At 35.0% G+C, this 20,984-nt stretch overlaps 1 protein-coding gene and 2 non-coding genes across 9 annotated transcripts in view; 2 read left to right on the top strand and 1 right to left on the bottom strand.

Annotated features, from left to right (window-relative positions):
- LOC125049586 (prominin-like protein) overlaps window positions 1–20,984 on the top strand; it is a 67,249-nt gene that overhangs the window by 19,878 nt on the left and 26,387 nt on the right. For 6 of the 7 annotated variants that reach the window (XM_047648966.1, XM_047648969.1, XM_047648965.1 and 3 more), the window contains 8 exons: window positions 12,808–12,946; window positions 13,500–13,625; window positions 14,272–14,459; window positions 15,064–15,228; window positions 15,824–15,945; window positions 16,228–16,251; window positions 16,864–17,017; window positions 18,057–18,226. In XM_047648966.1, coding sequence (XP_047504922.1) covers window positions 12,808–12,946; window positions 13,500–13,625; window positions 14,272–14,459; window positions 15,064–15,228; window positions 15,824–15,945; window positions 16,228–16,251; window positions 16,864–17,017; window positions 18,057–18,226 — 1,088 coding nt within the window. The remainder of the gene's footprint in view (window positions 1–12,807; window positions 12,947–13,499; window positions 13,626–14,271; window positions 14,460–15,063; window positions 15,229–15,823; window positions 15,946–16,227; window positions 16,252–16,863; window positions 17,018–18,056; window positions 18,227–20,984) is intronic. The other variant, XM_047648968.1, reaches the window with a different exon arrangement.
- Window positions 7,318–7,389, top strand: Trnae-uuc. Its single transcript has one exon. It is a non-coding gene; the product is annotated as a tRNA-Glu (tRNA).
- Window positions 11,604–11,675, bottom strand: Trnap-agg. The gene has a single exon. It is a non-coding gene; the product is annotated as a tRNA-Pro (tRNA).

Here is a 20,984-nt window from a genome sequence, read left to right as displayed (position 1 = left end):
ATATAAAATAAGTTTCATTAAATAAGCATCTCGGTGAAAGTCGTTGTATAGCGGGATCTTAGACCATAAAGGTTTTTGATAAATTTAATCTCATGTTTACCTATTTTAAAGGTCGGGTATTTCACGTGTGCCTACTAAAATTTGTGAGTCATTAACCCGTGTTGTAAGACCCAGTTGGGAACAGATGGTCGATCACTTTGATCGCATTGCATTGTTCTAAATGTTTTCACATCAGCTGTTAACCTATTAAGCCCCATCAGAAATGTCACTGAAGTAGGGCGGTCAAGTTTGTATTATAACGTTTTTATATTCGCTTATATGCCCTATAGACATAATAAAATGAACTTTTATAGTAAAATTGAAGGAACAGCCGCTTTGTGTAATACGAATAAAGTTTTATTCAATCGATATGTAAGTGATGCTCAATTGTTTAATTACGACTGAATTAATTTGAATGATCAATTGTTTGATGCAATTCATATTTTAACTTGTTTATTGAATTGTATTTATTAATAATCATTTTTATTGTTTGTTCCCTTTGTGAATTGTTCAACCTTTTTGTAGGTAATTCTGTATTCCGTCTATAGCTATATTTTTAGTGTAATTGTTTGTTACACTAAAAATATAGTATAATAAACAATTATAATATAGTGAACCAAATAAATATAATAATTATTATTATATATAATTTTTGTTAGCTGTAGGATTACGAAATAAATTGATAAAATCCCTAAGGAATGATGACGTGAAACGTTCTAAATAAGCTAAGCTAAGCTTAATTTAAAGTTTAACTAATAAAAAATATTATTTTATAATTTTAACATGGAAGGTTTGGACAATTGACACTCCAGTGCTGCGATGAGAGAAATCTAATTTAAATACCATAAAACTTTAATTGGTATTGGTACGTCTGATGTCATATCGGGAGGTTCGTCATTGTTGTATTGGAAATGTGTATTGCTTCTGGAAAGTTAACATTTAACATGGAAACAGTGAAAGTGAAACTGCTCAACACCTGATTGACCGACCTGTGATTGGAAAGTTGGGCCGTTGCTACTGGCCCTATTAAAAAACTTGACAATACCTTGGTACTTTTCTACTCTCTATTTGGCAGTATATTATACTAATAATACTTCTATCTAATATATAAAATTATCGTGTGACAATTCGTTCCTATACTCCTCCGAAACGGCTCGACCGATTCTTATGAAATTCTTTATGCATATTCAGTAAGTCTGAGAATCGGCTACTAGATTTCAAACCCCTAAGTGATAAGGGATCCCAACTTCTTGCATGTACATGCAAGAAGTTGGGATCCCTCCAACCTTGGGATCTCTTACTTTCGAGCTTTCGAGTCGTCAGAAAGGTGCGGGCCACCAGTGTCGTCCATAAAAAGGAAACTTTTTTTGCAAAAGAGTTTTTATATAGGTATATCCGTATTTATAAAGAGTACGACTCTTGATTTCGGTACTAACTATGGAGCGTGTATAGTTAGTCGACTCTCGATAATTTGAAACTCAAGGGACCAGAGATAAATTTCAAATTATCAAGAGTTCAAAATAACAAGTGTTTGAATAACCACGAGGGGGAGGGGCGACTAAAGGAAATAAGAATTTGATCAAAATTTGTTACTTATTATTTCTATATTCTTATGATGTATTAACAATTATTATAACAATTATTCACAAATTTTTATTAGAGAGATTCAAATAAACGAGCGTCAAATTATCGAGAGTCGACTGTAGTATAGTTGATGGTATCACCCGAAGTCTAAAGGAAACCTATATATTGCTCTTTCTCACTTGTTTATCTACTTATTAAAGAAGACCCTTCCTTATGTCGGACTTCCATTTCTAATTTTCTTATTCTATCTCTATAAATCGTTGGATGGGTTTGTCTTAGAAATGAAATGTATTTTTTTTTCTACTGCTTTTACCTTCGTGGTTAAGATCCATTTCGCGTGTAAAGAAAAATTTATAATTGCATCTTTTTATTGCATAATTTGTTATTGACTTCTTTATTCATGTGTTTGATTTTAATGGATTGGGAAACGAATGTTTCGTTCTTAGGACGCTTTTGTTAGCGATCAGTTGAAGAGTCTATTATAACTTTTATTTTTTGGAATTTCTCAAATCGTAATGCAAGTCTTTCCATTCATTAAGAAAGTATATTTATTACAAAGACATAGACATAACATTTATTACAAACGAAAACACACACACATAAACACAAAAATAACAATACTTAAAGAAAAAAAATAAAATAAGACATCAAAAACAATAAAACTTTAGAATTAAAATTAAAAATTCCCTTTTGCCATTCAGTTCGCTTCCAGTGTGCAATGTGTGTGTACTGTGGTTGTAATTGGCCCTGGCTCAGCATTATGCTGAGGAGCAAAAAGTTCCACAGCGCTGGTCATTCTGCCAGAGACCACAGCAGCTAGTTTGCGCCTCTAACAAAATAAAATAAATAATAATAATACCAAGTAGAAAAGTAATAATAATAAATATTAAAGTTAGAATTGTGAGTAAATCGTGTGTTATTAGGCTTCACGTTTAATTTTTTTCCTCTTATTGTTATGAAAACCTAATTTTTCTCCGAGGGCTTCGCTTTACCTCTTAGTTCTTACCCTTAATCCTACCGAGTATTGTGGAATGCTTAACCTGGATAGCACAATTTGTGCCATGAGACTAGGTCAACTTTCTTAAGGTGCGCTTACACGAGGGCAATAATTGCTCGGCGACACGAATGGACCGATCTGGAGCAATTAATGGAGCAATTTCAATAATTTCAATAAATTGCAATAAATTATTTCGGCGATATTGCTTCTAATTGCTCCAGATATTTCATATCGCTCAATGTCGCAGATACGAATTGACGAATATCCAATGGACTTGGAAATTCCTAGCAATTTTTGTATATGTCTCATTCGCACTTGTTTGTTTTGCGGCTTGCCGTCTTGCTTCCGCGGGGAGAACGAGAGGTCTAAATAATAATAATTTCTAATTACTTTATTCGAAAGTAATTCAAAGTCTGTTCGTGACATTGTAGTAAAGTTTTTGAATAATATATCATCTAATTCTTTACATAATGAAAATTTTGTAAATTTTGTCCTCTTTGCCAAAAACGATCGCACCCAGATGCGCCTATTCCTTTTCTTTGTTTTTTGTTTTTGATTAATGATAAAAAAAGCGCTACAAGCCGCCGCAGCAAGAACAATGTCGTTCATAGCGAGCGAAAACTGAAATGCTCGTGTATGACAGTATTGCCTAGTTGATGAAGTTGCGCCATATCGCTCAATATTGTATTGCGCAGTATCGATGCTTGTTGCCGTTGCCGTAAATTGCTTGATGTAGTCGTGACGTCATAATTGACGAGTATTGACTGGAATTGAGCAATTTTAGTTGCCCGTGTAAGCGCACCTTTAGTCATAGACAACTAGAGAAACATAGAACGCAGAAATGCATTAAAACATTATTAGAACGCCGTACATTTTATAGTAATAGTTGAAGAATTGTTTTAATAAGTAAAATTGACGACTCATTGGTCTAGTGGTTAGTACCCCTGACTCCAGATCCATGGGTCCCGGGTTCGATCCCCGGCTGAGACGAACATCGATGTGATGAGCATTTGGTGTTGTGCTTAGGTCTTGGGTGTTTAAATATGTATTAATATGTCTATCTATCTATAATATACCTATATGTATATCCGTTGCCTAGTACCCTAACACAAACTTCACCAGCTGAGCATGGGACTAGGTCAATTGGTGTGAATTGTCTTTAAAAAAAAAAAGATTCGCCTGCGAAAGCGAAATGAAAAGCTATTCAAGTGTCTCATGAACACCGCTATACTACAGTTGGTATCAACCCCTTATGTCTCAAAGCGCGTTGGTGTGATTGTGACAACTGATGATGTAACGCAGAACTTTAATTCTTTATGAGTTTTTGACATGAAACTTACAGTCAGTTTATGTACAGTTCACCTTCTGAATAGTTTCATAGAAATCGTACGGAGCAAAATTGACTGGCATTTCTCGGCCAATAGAACGATCATAATATAGCTGGACTACCTGGAGTAAGTCGCCTTTGATTAACGTGAAACCACTAGGCCTTTATATTTCCTTGCAGAACCGGCAAACGTTGTTTTGCCATGTATATCATTTATAATAAAAATAGGGGTTGATCGTAGAGGGATGAAAATTAGGGGTTGTATGTATTTTTTAATACTGTATCATTAAACAAAATAATAAATAAAAAATTAGGGGTGGACTACCCTTAACATTTAGGGGGATGAAAAATAGATGTCCGATTCTCAGACATACCCAATATGCACACAAAATTTCATGGGAATCGGTCGAGCCGTTTCGGAGGAGTTTAACCACAAACACCGCGACACGAGAATTTTATATATGTATTAGATTTAGTTTAATTAAAGAACCCTCTTCGAATACGGCAGAAACCAGACCAGAAATAATTATAAATTCAAATTAGGTACTTTTTAAATTTGTGTTCGAATCGAAATAGATCAAACTCGCGCAAAAGGTGTAAATCTTTCTTAGTAATTCATGCGAAGGAATAGAAACGTGTTCATGTCAAGATTTGACCTTGATCTGTACAAACGAATTACAATTCACGCCACGTGTTAACAAAAATTGTCGTATTCACTCTCGAGATCATTTAAATACTGTAACGCGAACGGCACCTTAAAATAACCGATTATTTGACAAAAAAAAGAAAAGACAGAAAAACTTTATATGAGAAAGTCTTACTAGCCAGCCAGTGGAAACAGGGAATCCTAGTGTACTAAGATGGATAGGGGATGCTAAGATTTCCTCTGTCGTGGGTAGGTAGTCTCTTCCATTTAACTTATTTATCAGGTACTTAACAGGTATTGAAATTAATAAATTCTACATAACCTTAGTATAGTTTTACTACTGTTGCACAAGAAATATTGTTTCGGTTTGAGCATACGTCAGGTTTGATGATGTTGCTTAAGATAGTTATTGAATGTATGTTTTGAATCGACAGTGAAGGTTTTGGTTTTGAGAAAATGGTTAAAGATGTAAGGGATATATAAAAGCTTTGGACGAAGAAAATCCGTATACGAAAAACAGACAAATTCTATATAGGTCAACCGGGTTTTTTGAATAACGTAAAATTACATTGAGTGTATGAAGAGCGTATATTTCGAAAGTCAAAAGAAATGAAATCTGAAGAGTCGAATACCCTTGAAGTGGTTCATCTGCCTAAGTGATGGCCCCGACGTTCCCTTTGTATCAAGTTTACAGCTGAAATGAACAAGACAAACAGTTGTCAACTGTGATGATAATTCCTCTCCAGCCTGCAGTCTGTGACGATATTTCCTAGATATTTGTAAAATTGGGCAATACGCGTTGATAATAAATTACTGTCTTTTTTATCATTTCCTCATTAAGATTCCCTTTTATTTATTCGATACGAATAATTAATATAAAAACTTTATCGTAAATAATTCACAATTATATCAATATCAGATAAAAATAATTGCTAATAATTCCACGTAAGTACTGATTACTTATCGCCTTGAAATTCATATGAAAATAATATAATTGTTTATCAGTTCTTTATGTTTTACTTTCATTCTTTTTCATAAAACTCACTTCCTTTTGATTTGTAAATTGTATTGTAAATAGTATGGAATAAAAGTGGCTTTATTGTTATTATTATTTGTTAGGTTTTTCGGACATATTCGCTGTGCAAACTATGCTTTAACATACATAAAAAAATACACGAATTGATAACCTACTTTGGTTTTTATAAGTCAATTAAAATGACTGTGTTAAAAACCTTTTCTTTTCACTTCTAATATTCTATTAAATTCTGTTTCCGGTGAGTTCTTAGAGCAGTGATGTTAGAAATTGGTTATATCGATGACTAAGTTGAACATGGAGTAGGTGGCCTTCATCGGGGCACTAGATGCCTTTCACTATTGAGGACACAATTTAACTGCAATCAGGAACAAATGTTTTGCGTTCCGAAAGTAAATGGTTAATTACATGTTTATATGTTACAGTAATGTTCTCACAGAATTTGATGCATTAAAAAATATATGATAATAATAAAAGCCTATAATATCAGGTACATTCAAATACGTTTATTATTCTATCTAACACAATTGTTAATTCCTTTGTGGCTTTTTTAACAAAGGACTCCCCCAAAATCCAGCCATTTCTGTCTGCTCCACTCTTCGCTATGTGTCTCCCGCTATTTTCTTAATCTGGTCGATCTATATTTAATTCTTTGTTCTTCCACTTTGCTCTTCCTTGTGCCCCGCCCTTTTCCGCTAAAGTTTAGTTTCATTGTTAAATCTGCTACCTTAGTTATTCTTAAAAATTATGTATGTTCACAAATCAAACATATATATTGTCTTATTATCGATTTTTTTGAGAGGCTGGTAGCTATAATATGACTATAGAAGTTTACAATGTTATAGAAGTACCTATGACGTTTAGTAATAGGTCCCTACTCCCTACCCTTCCATCGCGGATAGAAAATATTCAGCAAAGAGATAACTATACATTGACGATATACTGCTTCTTGAATTACGATCGGTTCTATTTATATCCGTTTATTTTTTATTTTTTATAAAACTATTCACAGTTTTTTCGTGTTTCTAGTTAATAATAATTTCTAAGTTATATTCTAGTAGAATAAAACGAACGCAAGTTTTGAATAATGCATATCGTTACCAAAATTTCATATGACCTCATTCGTGTACCTTTAAGGCATTCATGCATGTGGCTTAATAACTGATTTAGTGTATTAGTCATGCGAAAACCAGTTAACTTGATTCAAAGATTGCCCATTATTTACGCTTCAATGCATGCAATTCGTTGTTGCATTGACATTTTGAAACATACGTTTCATTGTTGCATTATAGTTGAAATACTTGCTTTCAAGTAATATTGTGTATGCAAAACACATTCAAAATAAACTAAAATTATCACAATGTTAAAAGTTATAATTGAACTGTACCGAAACTAACTGATAATGTACGTATATTGTATGTAGCTAGTTACATAGTATCCTAGCTCAGACAGGACGCAGGCTATCGATCCAATGCAACGCTCACAAAGGGCTGCTGTTGCCCCCTTTCTCCCCCCACAACCTCTTCAGTCCCCTTCACACGCCCGCTTTCCCCCTACCGAACGGCGCGACGCCTATATAGCAACAGGCTGCAACAGCGCGACCTATCACCAAATACAAGAATCAATATGATTTTAGTTCTATTTTCATTCACTTGCAGAGCGTTATCGAATATTTTGTTCACACGAATATCTCCCGTATGGTCTAGTGGCTAGGATACCTGGCTTTCACCCAGGAGGCTCGGGTTCGATTCCCGGTACGGGAAATCTTTTTATATTTTATTTTGTTTAAAAATGACAGTTATGTTGACTATTTATTCCTTTTTCATTTGCAGAAGTTATATGTATTTTGTATATAAATAATGAAAATGGTCTTCGTTTGAGGCTCAATCACGCCTAAACCACTGATCGTATCGACATGAAACTAACACCATTCGATGCGAAATTTTTCTATGGCTATTTATTTATTAAATTCCAACGTTCCTTCATTTTTTTATTGCTGTTTTACTTTTATGAAAATTTATCCATACGGACTTCACCGCGGAAACGTTCGGGGAGGCTTCCTAGAACCTCTAAACGTCAACATCTGTTAAAAACTCGATTTTCGAAATATTTCAATTTTCTTAGCGGGAAGTTAAAAAGAAGAATAATAAAAATATGAAAAAAAATAAAATAATGAAACATAAAATTTATTTTAATTCGTCCAGCAAAGCGGGCGCGAAACGGCTAGTATGTATATAAACGGAAACCAAACTTATTCATAAATTAAAATTTGCGAGTTCAAAAGGACAAGGGTCTGTTGACCTCAGGGATGGAGGACTCCTCAAGTCAGGCATTAGATGAGGACGTGCGGGGTCGAGCCTTTAAAATTATTGTACATAGAAAATATAAGTCTGGCTTCTGAAGTATATAACTTTACTATTTTTTTTCATTAGTTTAATGTAATACATTGCTTTTTAGGTTTATTTGAATACTGTGTCCTTAAATAAACAATGTAACTGAACTGTTTCAGTTTGAATATTGTCTAGTTAGCCTCGCCTTGCTCTGATTTCGTTAATAAACAATAATAAATCGATTTCCGTAATGGTCGCGTGCTACAATTTAAGGATACATTTCGCGGTTTCGATTATATTTGATGGTAATGGTTAACATGTCTTATGTTAGGTCTCAAATAGATATTTTTAAAACATGAAATCATGTATTACGAAACAATTATAATCGCAAATCTTAATTCCAGTTTCAATAAATTGCGTTACAGAGTAACCTTTATCTCAAAGTAACCTAATGAATGAAATTTATCATTATGATTAAACTGCCTTGGCCGCAATGTAAGCATATAAAACTAAATAATTTAAAATAATTAACTAAATTTAGAACTGAAGCACCAAGGTTGCGACTATAGAATTCGTCTATTATATATACAACACTAAATCTTACTCATGACTGTCTGATACTACCGTACTCAGTTTTAGTACGGGAGGTAGCAACGTTTGAAAAAAAAGAATTTTAGGTCAGCTGATTTTGTGATATGTCTTCCTTCTTGCACTTCCGGTTAGAGTCTGGGCAATCTGGCTGGCGGTAGCGGTTGCGTTCATTAGTGCGCATCCTATCTGTCCAGGTAATAATCCTGGATTTTAAAAGCATTTTAAGAAGCGTAATTTTTAATTTTTCGTTTTTAAATACGTCTACCTGACATACTTTTTTTATTGCCAGACATTTTTCACGTTGCTAACAATGTGCCAGACGCGATTTTAAGTTTTATTTTTATAAAAATTTCAAAGTATTTTAGAATGTCTGTAATTTTAATATTATGTTATTTAAATATAAGAAAAACTGAAAATGAATTTGCCAGACATTAATTCGATTGTTAAGTCTTGAATTAAAATGATAAAGTCATGAAAAGTATTGCAGTATAATGCTTGTAGTACGAGCATAAAAAGAAATATAAAATTAGATTAAAACTAATAATCAACGCTTTATTTAAATTGTCCTAATTACTAAATGTAAGTTATGAATAATTAATATTAAGTTTTCAAGTTGTTTTAGCCTATAGTGACGTCACAAAAAAGAAAATTCAATTCATTTTCAGTTTTTCTTATATTTAAATAACATAATATTAAAATTACAGACATTCTAAAATGCTTTGAAATTTTTATAAAAAAAAAAAACTTAAAATCGCGTCTGGCACATAGTTAGCAACGTGAAAAATGTCTGGCAATAAAAAAAGTATGTCAGGTAGACGTATTTAAAAAGGAAAAATCAAAAATTACGCTGCTTAAAATGCAATGCTTCATCATACTGCAATACTTTTTCATTTTTATTCAAGACATAACAATCGAATTAATGTCTGGCAAATTCATTTTCAGTTTTTCTTATATTTAAATATCATAATATTAAAATTACAGACATTCTAAAATACTTTGAAATTTTTATAAAAATAAAACTTAAAATCGCGTCTGGCACATTGTTAGCAACGTGAAAAATGTCTGGCAATAAAAAAAGTATGTCAGGTAGACGTATTTAAAAACGAAAAATTAAAAATTACGCTTCTTAAAATGCTTTTAAAATCCAGGATTATTACCTGGACAGATAGGATGCGCACTAATGAACGCAACCGCTACCGCCAGCCAGATTGCCCAGACTCTAACCGGAAGTGCAAGAAGGAAGACATATCACAAAATCAGCTGACCTGAAATTCTTTCTCGAAAACGTTGCTACCTCCCGTACTATTTGATCTCACTGATCACTGTACGAGCCAAGCATGTACAATGTACGTCGTAGTTCCGCCCCGAGAGTATAGCCAGACGTAGGAACTCTTTTCGATTGTTACATTCATTCGTTACATAGCAATCAACATTTAATTATTTCGCGTATATTCTATTGTTGTACGCGAGTGGTTAATATAGAGTAAAACTAAAATCCTCTATTATTTAAAGCACCCCGATGACCCACCTGTTTGCTAGTACAAATAGTTATTAATGAAGTCACAGCTATGGTACAAATAGTTATTAATGATGTCCCATGTCCTACTAAATGATAATTGCACTTCCGTTTATATCAAACGAATTATACAGATGTAAGGCAGCCTACGCACTGGCGACCATAGACGCGGCCAGGCCGCCGCTGCCATGGTCGCCGGTGCGTAGGCAAGCGCGACATGCGGACGGCATCGCGTGGCATCAAATTAGACGCCGCGGCCAACGGTGGCCGCTGGTCGCTGGCCGCTAAGTGCGTAGGGGCTATAGCGATGGCCATATAAAGTCCAGAATTCATTGGCCGCCGCGGCCAGGTCGCGGCGACCATGGTCGCCAGTGCGTAGGCAGCCTAATGCAGCTTTCTACGTACGATAGATTAATAGGCTTTATTTCCGGTTGTTATTCATTCTAGAAAACACGACCTCGGGAAAACTAGATATTACTTTATAAATAGGAAACAATCCTTTTATAATGTAGCTGCTTTTAAAGCCAAAAGTTGTAAATTTCTATGGGTTTCAAAGTCACAGAGTTGACAGCTGAAGGAACAATGGAAGAACAAAAGATGCTTGAAACTTTGTAATGTCTAGCTTATTACTTTGAAGAATTACAAGCACAAGTGAAAATACATACATAAAATATCCTTTTTAGTAAATTAGGTTAGACTTAAATTACTTATTAGTCTTAAGTGAGGCTAGATCGTAATGTTCCATGATGTCTTAGGGTGAGATCTATAGTGCGCACTTGGACTTTGCTCAGACTTTACTTACGAAAAACACTAAGATTAAACTATGATTTAGTATATTTATAGACATTTTAACGGTGAGATTAAGCTAAGCTCAAGCTAAGACAGAAATTGATGTTTCATTTCATGCAATACCTTCTTTATTATCCTTTAAAAAAGTAAAGAATGGTTGTAGTTAAGTCTGAGCAAAGTCTAAGTGCGCACTATAGATCTCACCCTAAGTCAAGACACATGTAGAAAAAAACTTAACTTAGAAGTTTAATTTTGTGTTCACTTTGCTAAATTAAAAAAGCATAAGACAAAAAGGACTATGAATTTTTATAATCAAAAAAACAACAAGTAAAACTATCCAACTTAAAAAATGTATTGCAATATCAAAACAATGCATTTTTTTTCTTACGCACAATTGTTCCCAAGATCAATTGACGTGTGATTATTTAACTGGCCGTATTTCGTAACTCACTGTTACCAGGATAGCATAACAATGGTGGTTGTTAGAAACGGCACCGTTGCGGCACGGCCAAGGTGAATCACGCGAGTGGAGCAGTGATTAGAGTAATGATAATATCACTTGTATAATGGCCATTATCAAGTATATCACGAATGTTGACATTGCGAGAAATGTGCAGTAGAGTGAGAATTTCAAAGAATGATGACTCAATGTTTCTGTACCGTTATCTATAGTATGATAAGTATGAAGTTTATATTTTAAGGAATAAATTCTATGGGACAATAACGAAAAAATAAAAAAAAGCTATTCTGCGGGCTCGTCCGGGATTTGAACCCGGGACCTCTCGCACCCTAAGCGAAAATCATACCCCTAGACCAACGAGCCGCTTGAGAAGTTTACGAAATTTCGCTTACTAACCTACATCGGTCACTAATATACACTATGTTATATGAATGATTTATTAAAAACATTTACAGAAGACGTTCAATAGATAAACATTTATGTTGCGTATCTCTAATCAATGCTATACAGTTTACATTTCTGTATGTTCTAACTATTGTTGATTGTAAATTAGTCGAAAGGGGCTTACCCATCAGGCTGGCAAATTCGAACTATTTTAAATACCAACAATGCAATTGAAAGGCTTGGCATGGTTTATAACAAAATATGATCAAAATGAATAAACATATCAATTTATGGTTGAAATAAGAAATAGTACTATGTGTCAATAATCAATTTTGTTTAGATGAACTTAGAGTAATAAATTAGCGTAAATGGCCTGTCAGTGTCTGATGTGCTCTATATTAATACACTTTCAAAATTATGCTTTAATTCTTTTACTTTAAGAACGACTTTTCTTTATCAGTCGATTTGTTTGATAGTTTATAGAATACGTAAGCGAAATAATAAGTTACGCGAATATCAGTCTACAGATGTTCGTACTAAGATTAAGATTTTAAGAGAAGAATTAGATTAAGAAATAGAAGAAAAGATATTTTATCTTTCCTATAGCGATATTTTAAATAATTGGTAATGTATGAGTACTTTAGAAATCTCAAATTTTGATAATTAGTTGATACGTTTCACGTTCTGAAATATGGGTACAAAGATTTAGTGCAACTGTACGTGAGATCACAGTTATATAAAAATCATTAGAAAACCGGTAAAATAACGGAGAGTTAACAGCCTGTTTTATTAGGATGCCAATCGCTAGTACAGAAGCAATTTACTCTTATAGATTAATGTTTTCTTAGGAAATAACAGTATTTTAATAACATGGATCTTCATTTGTATGTACAAAACCGTTTAATCGATGTTATATTTACATGGTTTGATTAGATATTAAATAAGAAGTATATTTGTAACTTGTAAAACTGTTTAAGCAGGTTTAAAACGTAACACGACCACATCTGATCCTGTTTGTTGAAAAGGACTTTATTGCTCATATTTTTTTGTAAATAAATGTTCTTTCGTCTCCTAATAACGGTGTGTAATAAATGCTTTCTTTCTATTCCAGGTATAGTCTGGTTTTCTGATGGAAACTTAGAAGTAGCACCTCTGCAGGAGAAATGGAAGACCCTGCTAGCCCATTACGCTGGACCTGTTGCTGTGATTGTCGTTCTTGTCCTCTTGGTCGCTATACTTCCACTTACGGGGTCAGTAATTTTAAATTGTTGGAATATATATTTTTGGATTTACGGAATTAAGATATGTACGAGCGTTTATTTGATTGATTTAGGTTGTTATATTTTTATATTATCATGGCACATTAATTCAAATTTGTTGGAGAATTTTAAGGTATAATTCAAAAACTCAGGTCTGCTATTTACGCTCTGCAAAGCAATTAATAACTATTTATTCAAAGTCAAAATCATATATTCATATAGGTACATTACACTTATGAACGTTCAAAAAGAAATACATACATTAAATGCTTCTAATTTTACATTTACTACCAGTTCTCAAATCAAGGGCGTACGGAAGAGAAGAACTGGCAATAAACTCTCCGCCACTCTTTTTAATCGTCAAGTTTTTTGTTTTACACAATGTTTGTAAGGCGCTGCAAACATTACACCATGTTCCACATGACTTCTTAAGTAATTAATAGTTAATTAATAATAATAATAAAATAAATTAAACACAACGATTTGTGCTCTATCAGCATATATATATATGATATATCTATTGATAATAATATTATATTTTCAGCCTGTTCTGGTGCTGTTGTCAATGGTGTAAGTCTGGTCGGAGAAGGAGGCCATTCGACCGGAAATACGACGCATGTCTCAAAGGAATACTGGCCATCGTTCTTATAGCATTCCTTACTCTATTTTTGTAAGTTTTTCACTCAGCTTAAACAAATAACAGTGATTTTTATCGCTCGATATTTTACATCCAGGCGCCTAAAAATTTATCTTTGTCATTCCTGTACGCAACGTAGAGGTGTACGCCCTAAGTAATGTATAATTTTCTCCTAATTATGAATTTAAACAATTACTAAACGGATTTAAAAAGGTCCATTAAAGCATTTCACTACAACACAAGTTATTGAATTATTCATCATTTTGTGCCTCTCCAATTACTAATGGTCGGCTATGATTATCTAAAACCACGTTCATTGTCATTGTATTATCAATTATTATTTTTCTTTATGAAGACTGTGTATTAGTTTTGTAAACATACCTAAAATGAAGGAAATCCTAAGCTTGAACCCCTAAAAGTTCTAAGAAATAGGATTAGACTTAGACGTTTGCGGAAACGAAAATCTCATAAGCTAATTTTAGCAAAAGGTTATATTTCTTACCACGAGAGATTAAGAATCCATACATACGTATTTAATTATAAAAACACTTCTTACTTGACGTACATTATTATTAAGGGACTTTAAATATTAATGTCTCGTTGATAATATGAATAAAATCCAGGCATCAATAACAAAATTTAAAATTGATAATTTTACTTTATTTTTCATGTTTTCCAGATTCGGGGTCGTATGTGCGTTTGCGACTGATTCTCAACTAGACACCGGTACTACAAATGTAGCAAAGACTGTTAAATCTAGCGTACAGGACGTTAGGGAATTCCTGAATGCCACACAGGCACACTCCAGACATTTACTAGTCACCAACTACAAGGAGCTTGAGGCGGAACTTAACGAGATGCTTACAAGTAAGTGGCTTTAGTTCATGTGAGCCTGGTACTTTTGAATTTCTGTTTTTTTGAAAATTAAAATAGTAAGACACAAAAATAACACGAAGTTTAATTAATATGTTGTTGTAACAAATAATAATAACATTACAAAAAAATATATTTGTGAGAATATGTTCTACTAAATGATTATTACATAATTACGATTTGTTTTAGTGTTTTTTCATTGACCTGGGTTCTTTATTATATATTATGCAAGGGAGCGTTCAAGTATTACGTAACGGGGTACGTTGCGGGGCGGGGATTAAATTACGCGTTCTTGTTAATATTTTTTTCGACTTACACCACATAATAGTAAGTAAAGAGTCACTAGGTGGTCACGAAACGTTTTACTATACTTAGGTACAGTACTTCACTTGGGTACCTACTGAAAAACGTTATGGCGAGTTACATGGGGGGGGGTCCCCAACGTATTTATAGCTCCGTATATTGAGTGATCTGTGGTCGTAAAGTTTATCTTGAAGTGATCCAGCAAATGACGAAATATTTATATATGTAAAATAAGGCCATTATAGTCTATATGTACTGATATTTTATTTATTTTAAACTGAAATTTGCGTTACAGGTAGCGGTCAAACGGTGCTAAAAGTGCTGGATGATTTCACAAGCGCTACGTCTGTGCAAAAGTTGAATGGAATGGTCCAGCAGTTGGACAGAGTTCCCGAGGACTTAAGAACAGTACAGAAATCAACTTCAGCGCTGCGATCGAAGGCTGAAGAACTTGACGCTGGTATAATAGAGTTTTATTATGAAAATCAAGATAAAAATTACTATTATTAATTATTTATTATTATAAACATTTGGCAGGTACAGAAAATTGACCTCAAGTCAAGCCAATATAAATCTAATTATTTTTAATTAATACTTGAAACAAAAAAAGGGTGCGTGTACTTACGCGCGTAAGAAGTTGTACTTCTTTGGCATTATTAAAACTTTTACTGTTACCAGGATAGCATAACAATGGTGGTTGTTAGAAACGGCACAATACTTTTTGATTGCATGCAAATAATTAATTACAATTAAATAATCAAAGACTGGAAGAGGAGTCATTATAGTCAATAAAGTTCAGTTTACATTTGAAAAATTAAATAAATAAATATTTATTATTATTCTCTTACATTAAGTGTAACATAAATTATATTATTATTCGAATGTTGTTTTTAAATTATGTCCAATGCCGTAGCATCTTCCGTGGGCAACTTCATTCTGTTAATTTTGTGTCACGGTGCGCGCGCATCGTAAAATTTCACTCTCATCAATTTTTCATAACGCGCCCAAAGAAGTATAACTTCAATAAAGATTTTAATTAGATTAAATAATTTCAGGACTACGTCGAGTTAAAGCGTTGCTACATCGTACACTTGTGGCTTGTCAGGAAAAGGAATGTATAAAGTTGCAAGAGAAATACCGACTTGGACAGTTAGGCACCGAAATACAATATAATATGGTAATTGATAAATTAAATAAAAGTTATTGTCACATTAATACACATAATAAGAAAAATAGACATCAAAGTAATATTCAAATCATATTGTAAAAAAACAGCTTACCTTATTCCTGATGTAACAGATGATGTGGAGGTACCCAGGAAGGCACAAAATCAATTTCCAAAAATGCTTCTTTCATTGAAAACAATTAAGTGGAAATGTCTTTAATTAACTATTTATATATATAATAATAATTTTTATAATATGTAATAATTTTTATTTCATGCATTCAAATGGATTAGATGCTTGATAAATATTTCCCAACGGTATGTATAGTTATAAGTTTGGGTTTTGTTATGACAGACACGGGTCTTTGGACTTGATTTCACATTTAACTACAAAAAATTAATTAACCGCTGCTTGGTATTTCATTTTTTTTGTTCCAAAAAACAATTTTTTTTCACATAATATGGAGACGGCTGCCATTTGATACAATTTGTTGCCAAGTCGCCTCCATTTATTTTTTGAGTCATTGTTAGTGCAGGTACTATGCTATATATAATAATTTAAAAAATAACCGTGTAATATGAGATTTATCTTATCGCTGTGTGGTAGTTCGATTATTTAACGTCATTCCTAAAGTTCGAATGGAAAACCCGAAAAGAAACAATTATAATGAAAGTTGTTTTAAATTAAATAATAAAATTGATTCCCATTTATTACTGTCCCTTTAAGTTATTTTTCGGTTTGTTTCACAGGTACAGATTTTGGTTTTTCCAAATTTTATAAATAAAATTTTGATAATTTAGTTCCTATTTTCATTGGATACTTCATAAGGTGTTAATAGTAAATGAGCTTATTTTTGAGTAGGTACATTTTAATATAAACTACAATAATGAGTTTATTAACTTTTATCCCATAAATTGTCTTTATCACAGATCCCGGACGTATCAGATCTCTTGACGAACGTCAGCTCGCTCCTAGAGAGTAATATAAAAGAAGATGTAGCAGCTGGGTTGGAAGTCTTTAGCGGCATCAAGAAGACCGTAGACCAGCACATACCGAAGGTCCAGGAAGCTATCACTGAAACGGGTATCTATACAACTTATAAATTATGCGATTCGATTATTATTATTTATTTATTTGCTTAGTGGTATTCCTACAGCTACTTACGAGTACTATACAATATTCAAAAAATTATTACACTATACACAAGAGCCAATAACGGAATACACATTTAAACATACACAAAGCACAGTTACACCTATACAAATACAAAAAATACAAAGAATTTATGTATTTATAATAAATTCTAAATTCTAAGCTTCATAGTTCATTACAACATATTTAGTATAAAGGAGGAATAACAAAGCCATTCTATCTAATAAAGGATACTAGAGTTTTTATATAATTTCTTAAGCATTTTTAGATACATTAAATGTATCTATTTGCTGGTAATTTCTGGTATAATTTATTAGTTATCGTTAGAAAAATTATGTAAAATTTAAACCACAATAACTATCAATTAGATAAAATCTGTCGTAGGCGAGTTTGGTTGAATTTATTCTGGGCGGAAAGAGAATCAGCTAGACGGACCGAATTAATATAATTCGTCATTCCATTTATTCAAATTATATGTTTCTTCATATTGTTTTTTTTTTCTTTTCGCCCATGGGGCAGGTCTTTCGACCATACCGCCTAGTCTTCATATTGAGTATGGGAGTGTTCAAGTATTACTTCACGCAATTTTTGGAGATTATTAACCCCGTCCCCCATTTAACGCGCCGTAACGTTTTTCTGTACCCAAGTATAGTAAAACGTTTCGTGATCACCAAGTTACTCTTTATACCTAAAAGTCACCATTATGTGGTGTAAAGTACTGGAAGTCGAAAATAATATTAACAATAACGGCTTAATTCAATACCCGCCCCGCATCGTAACGTTGTACAAAAAGACGAAAACCCCCCCCCCCCCCCCCCCCCAAATTCGTTACGTAATACTTGAACGCTCCCTATGTTTACTGTCAAACGTTTCAGTGTTGTCAACATAACAACTTGACGTGACGGCCCTCTTTCCGCACAGACTACAAATTGAATGTGAGAATTATATAGACTTTTTTAATTCTTCATAGGTCGGCGTTTGGCAAGTGTAGCAGATCAGATCACATATGAAGCTGGCAATATGAGCAAGAAACTTGCACAAGTCAAAATCAAAACTGATGAAATACAACGCGATTATATAGATCGGTACGCGCCGTATCGCAAATATGTGTCGAAGGCTGCCGCAGCTGTGTTGCTTTTGGTGAGTTTTTTGTAAGGGTTCTCGTAAAAAATTAGTAGTCTTGTTGAAATGATTTCTGATAGATAATTATTGTGTGTAAAAAACCGCAAAACAGCTCTAATTATAGACAAATAGTGTGACGTATGGTATTGTAGGTGATTGATTAACGTGTCGTATTGAAACAGTGATGTGTTCTGACAAGAACATATCAGAATAGTTACGGTCGTGTGTTCTGAAAAGAACAGTTTCGTCGTGTCGTAAGACACGGTAATTTGCCCTGACAAGGGCAGTTGTCAAACGTTTTCGTCGTGAAACAGGAATAGTGTGTCCTGAAAAGGACAGTTGTTGGACGTTTAGTCGTGTTACGGTAGTTTGTCCTGAAAAGGACAGTTTTTGGCGTTATCGTAAGGCTGCGATGCCGAAGTGTTCTGAGAAGAACACGTTCGTACGCTTCGACGGCTGCGTGCAGAAAAAGGCCAACTTTTTGCCGCGCCGCATTTTTATCGCCTACTCTGGTACCTGCGCAACCAATCAACGCTCCGCATCTTGGCACCACATGTCAATATTAGTTGTAAGTGTAGGATAATTTTTAAGTATAATTGTACACAGTTTTGTAAATAAATATCATTCAATCATTCATTATTCCATCTTCACCTCTTCTCTACAAGTAATTAGGGAGTTTTATTTTAACATCGACCAAATAATTCTGAACCAGTCAACCTCAAGCAAACATCCCTAAAGTGGTGACCCTGTGAAGAACAACCCCGAGAAGAACAAGCCCGAGAAGAACACCAAGAACATTGAAGATGTCGACAACAGAAAATTCCGGTGCAGAGCGTCTAACTTCATCAACACCGTCGAGCCAAGAAGTCTCCGGTATTTCACCGTCGCTCCGCGTGTCACCACCTCATCCGCAACAGCCAACCATCGACACACTCATCGGTGAAATAAGAAGATTGTCTTCGGAAGTTGCTGAGCTACGAGCACAACCTCGCGACAACTACCGCAACCGTCGCCCTCGCCACCGTTTACAATCACGCTCGCAGAACGCATCTACAAATCGTAACGAAAACCAACGAGAGTCGCAGATGGAAGACCGAAGCCGAAAAAAATCTCCGATGCCATACTGCTACTACCATCATCGCTACGGTATGGACGCGAAGAAATGCGCACCACCATGCAGTGTCAAGCCTATTAACCAGTCGGAAAACTAAAAGTAACGCTGGCCGCGGCGGGAACTGGCGTTACCGAATCATCACACCGCCTTTTCGTTACCGACAGGGTAACGAAACTTACCTTTTTGGTCGACACAGGAGCCAATATCTCCGTGCTACCAAAGAAAAAAGGCTCACGCGAAAAACCACTGCCGTTTCAACTCTACGCCGCCAACAACACTGTCATTCCTACATACGGAGAGAAGTCACTCACACTCGATCTTAACCTCCGAAGACCATACACATGGAAATTCGTCGTAGCAGATGTGTCCAAGCCAATCCTGGGAGCAGATTTCTTACAGTACCACCACCTCATTGTCGACGTAAAAAACCGACGATTGATCGACGGGAAAACACAGCTGGTAACTAACGCTCAACTCAGTACTGCGGGCATACCTACAGTTCGCAGTATAGACATTGGGCAAAATTACCACAGCATACTAGCCGATTTCCCAGGCACAACTAGGCTCACTTCAATGAAGCTAAGTCCTAAACATTCCGTCGAACACTTCATTGAAACGAATGGACCGCCTCTTCACTGCAGGCCACGCCCCATTGCGCCGCATCGCTACGAAATGGTCAGGAAAGAATTTCAGAACATGATAAATCAAGGGTTATGCAGACCAAGCAAAAGCCCTTGGGCATCACCTCTTCACGTCGTGCCTAAGAAGAGTGGAGAGTTACGCGTGTGTGGCGATTACCGAAGGCTCAACGCCATAACCAAGCCCGATCGGTATCCCATACCACGCATACGTGATTTCACATACCAACTCGCAGGGAAGAAAATTTTCTCCACACTTGACCTCAACCGCGCCTACCAACAACTGCCAGTCAGCGAGCAAGATGTGGAGAAAACCGCCATCATAACACCATTCGGCCTTTTCGAGTTCCCGCGCATGTGTCCTGGTCTAAAGAACGCCGGACAGACGTTCCAACGCTTTATTCACGAAGTACTGCGCGAACTCGACTTCGTATTCCCTTTCGTTGATGATCTACTGATAGCGTCAAGAGACGAGGAAGAGCACCGAAAACATCTACGCACCGTATTACAGCGACTAGAAGAATACGGTATAACTATCAACCCATCAAAATGTGTTTTCGGTCAGCCAACTGTCAAATTCCTCGGTCACCAAGTCACGGCGGAAGGAATACAGCCACCCCAAGAGAAGGTACAGGCTATCACAGACTTTCCAAAGCCACAAACCGTAGAAGAGCTGCGACGTTTTCTCGGTATGATAAACTTCTACCGCGAAAATATCAAAGACGCCGCCACCATACAAGCGCCGCTAAATAACTATCTGCACAACATCAAGAAGCGTGACAAAACTAAGATCGAATGGACCGCTGAATCATCGCAAGCTTACGAGGCATGTAAAGAGAGCATAAAAAACGCCGCTTTACTCGCTCATCCGTCTCACCATGCGACGCTTGCGATATTCAGCGACGCGAGCGACAAAACAGCTGGTGCCGCACTCAACCAATTTGTCAACAACACATGGCAACCACTCGGCTATTTTTCGAAGAAATTCAGCGACGCACAGACTCGCTACAGTACATATGATCGA

The sequence above is a fragment of the Pieris napi genome, chromosome 5 (genome assembly GCF_905475465.1).
Source record: "Pieris napi chromosome 5, ilPieNapi1.2, whole genome shotgun sequence".
NCBI lineage: Eukaryota > Metazoa > Arthropoda > Insecta > Lepidoptera > Pieridae > Pieris > Pieris napi.
Note: the sequence above shows the minus strand (reverse complement) of the source record. Positions and strands in the feature narration are given on the sequence as shown.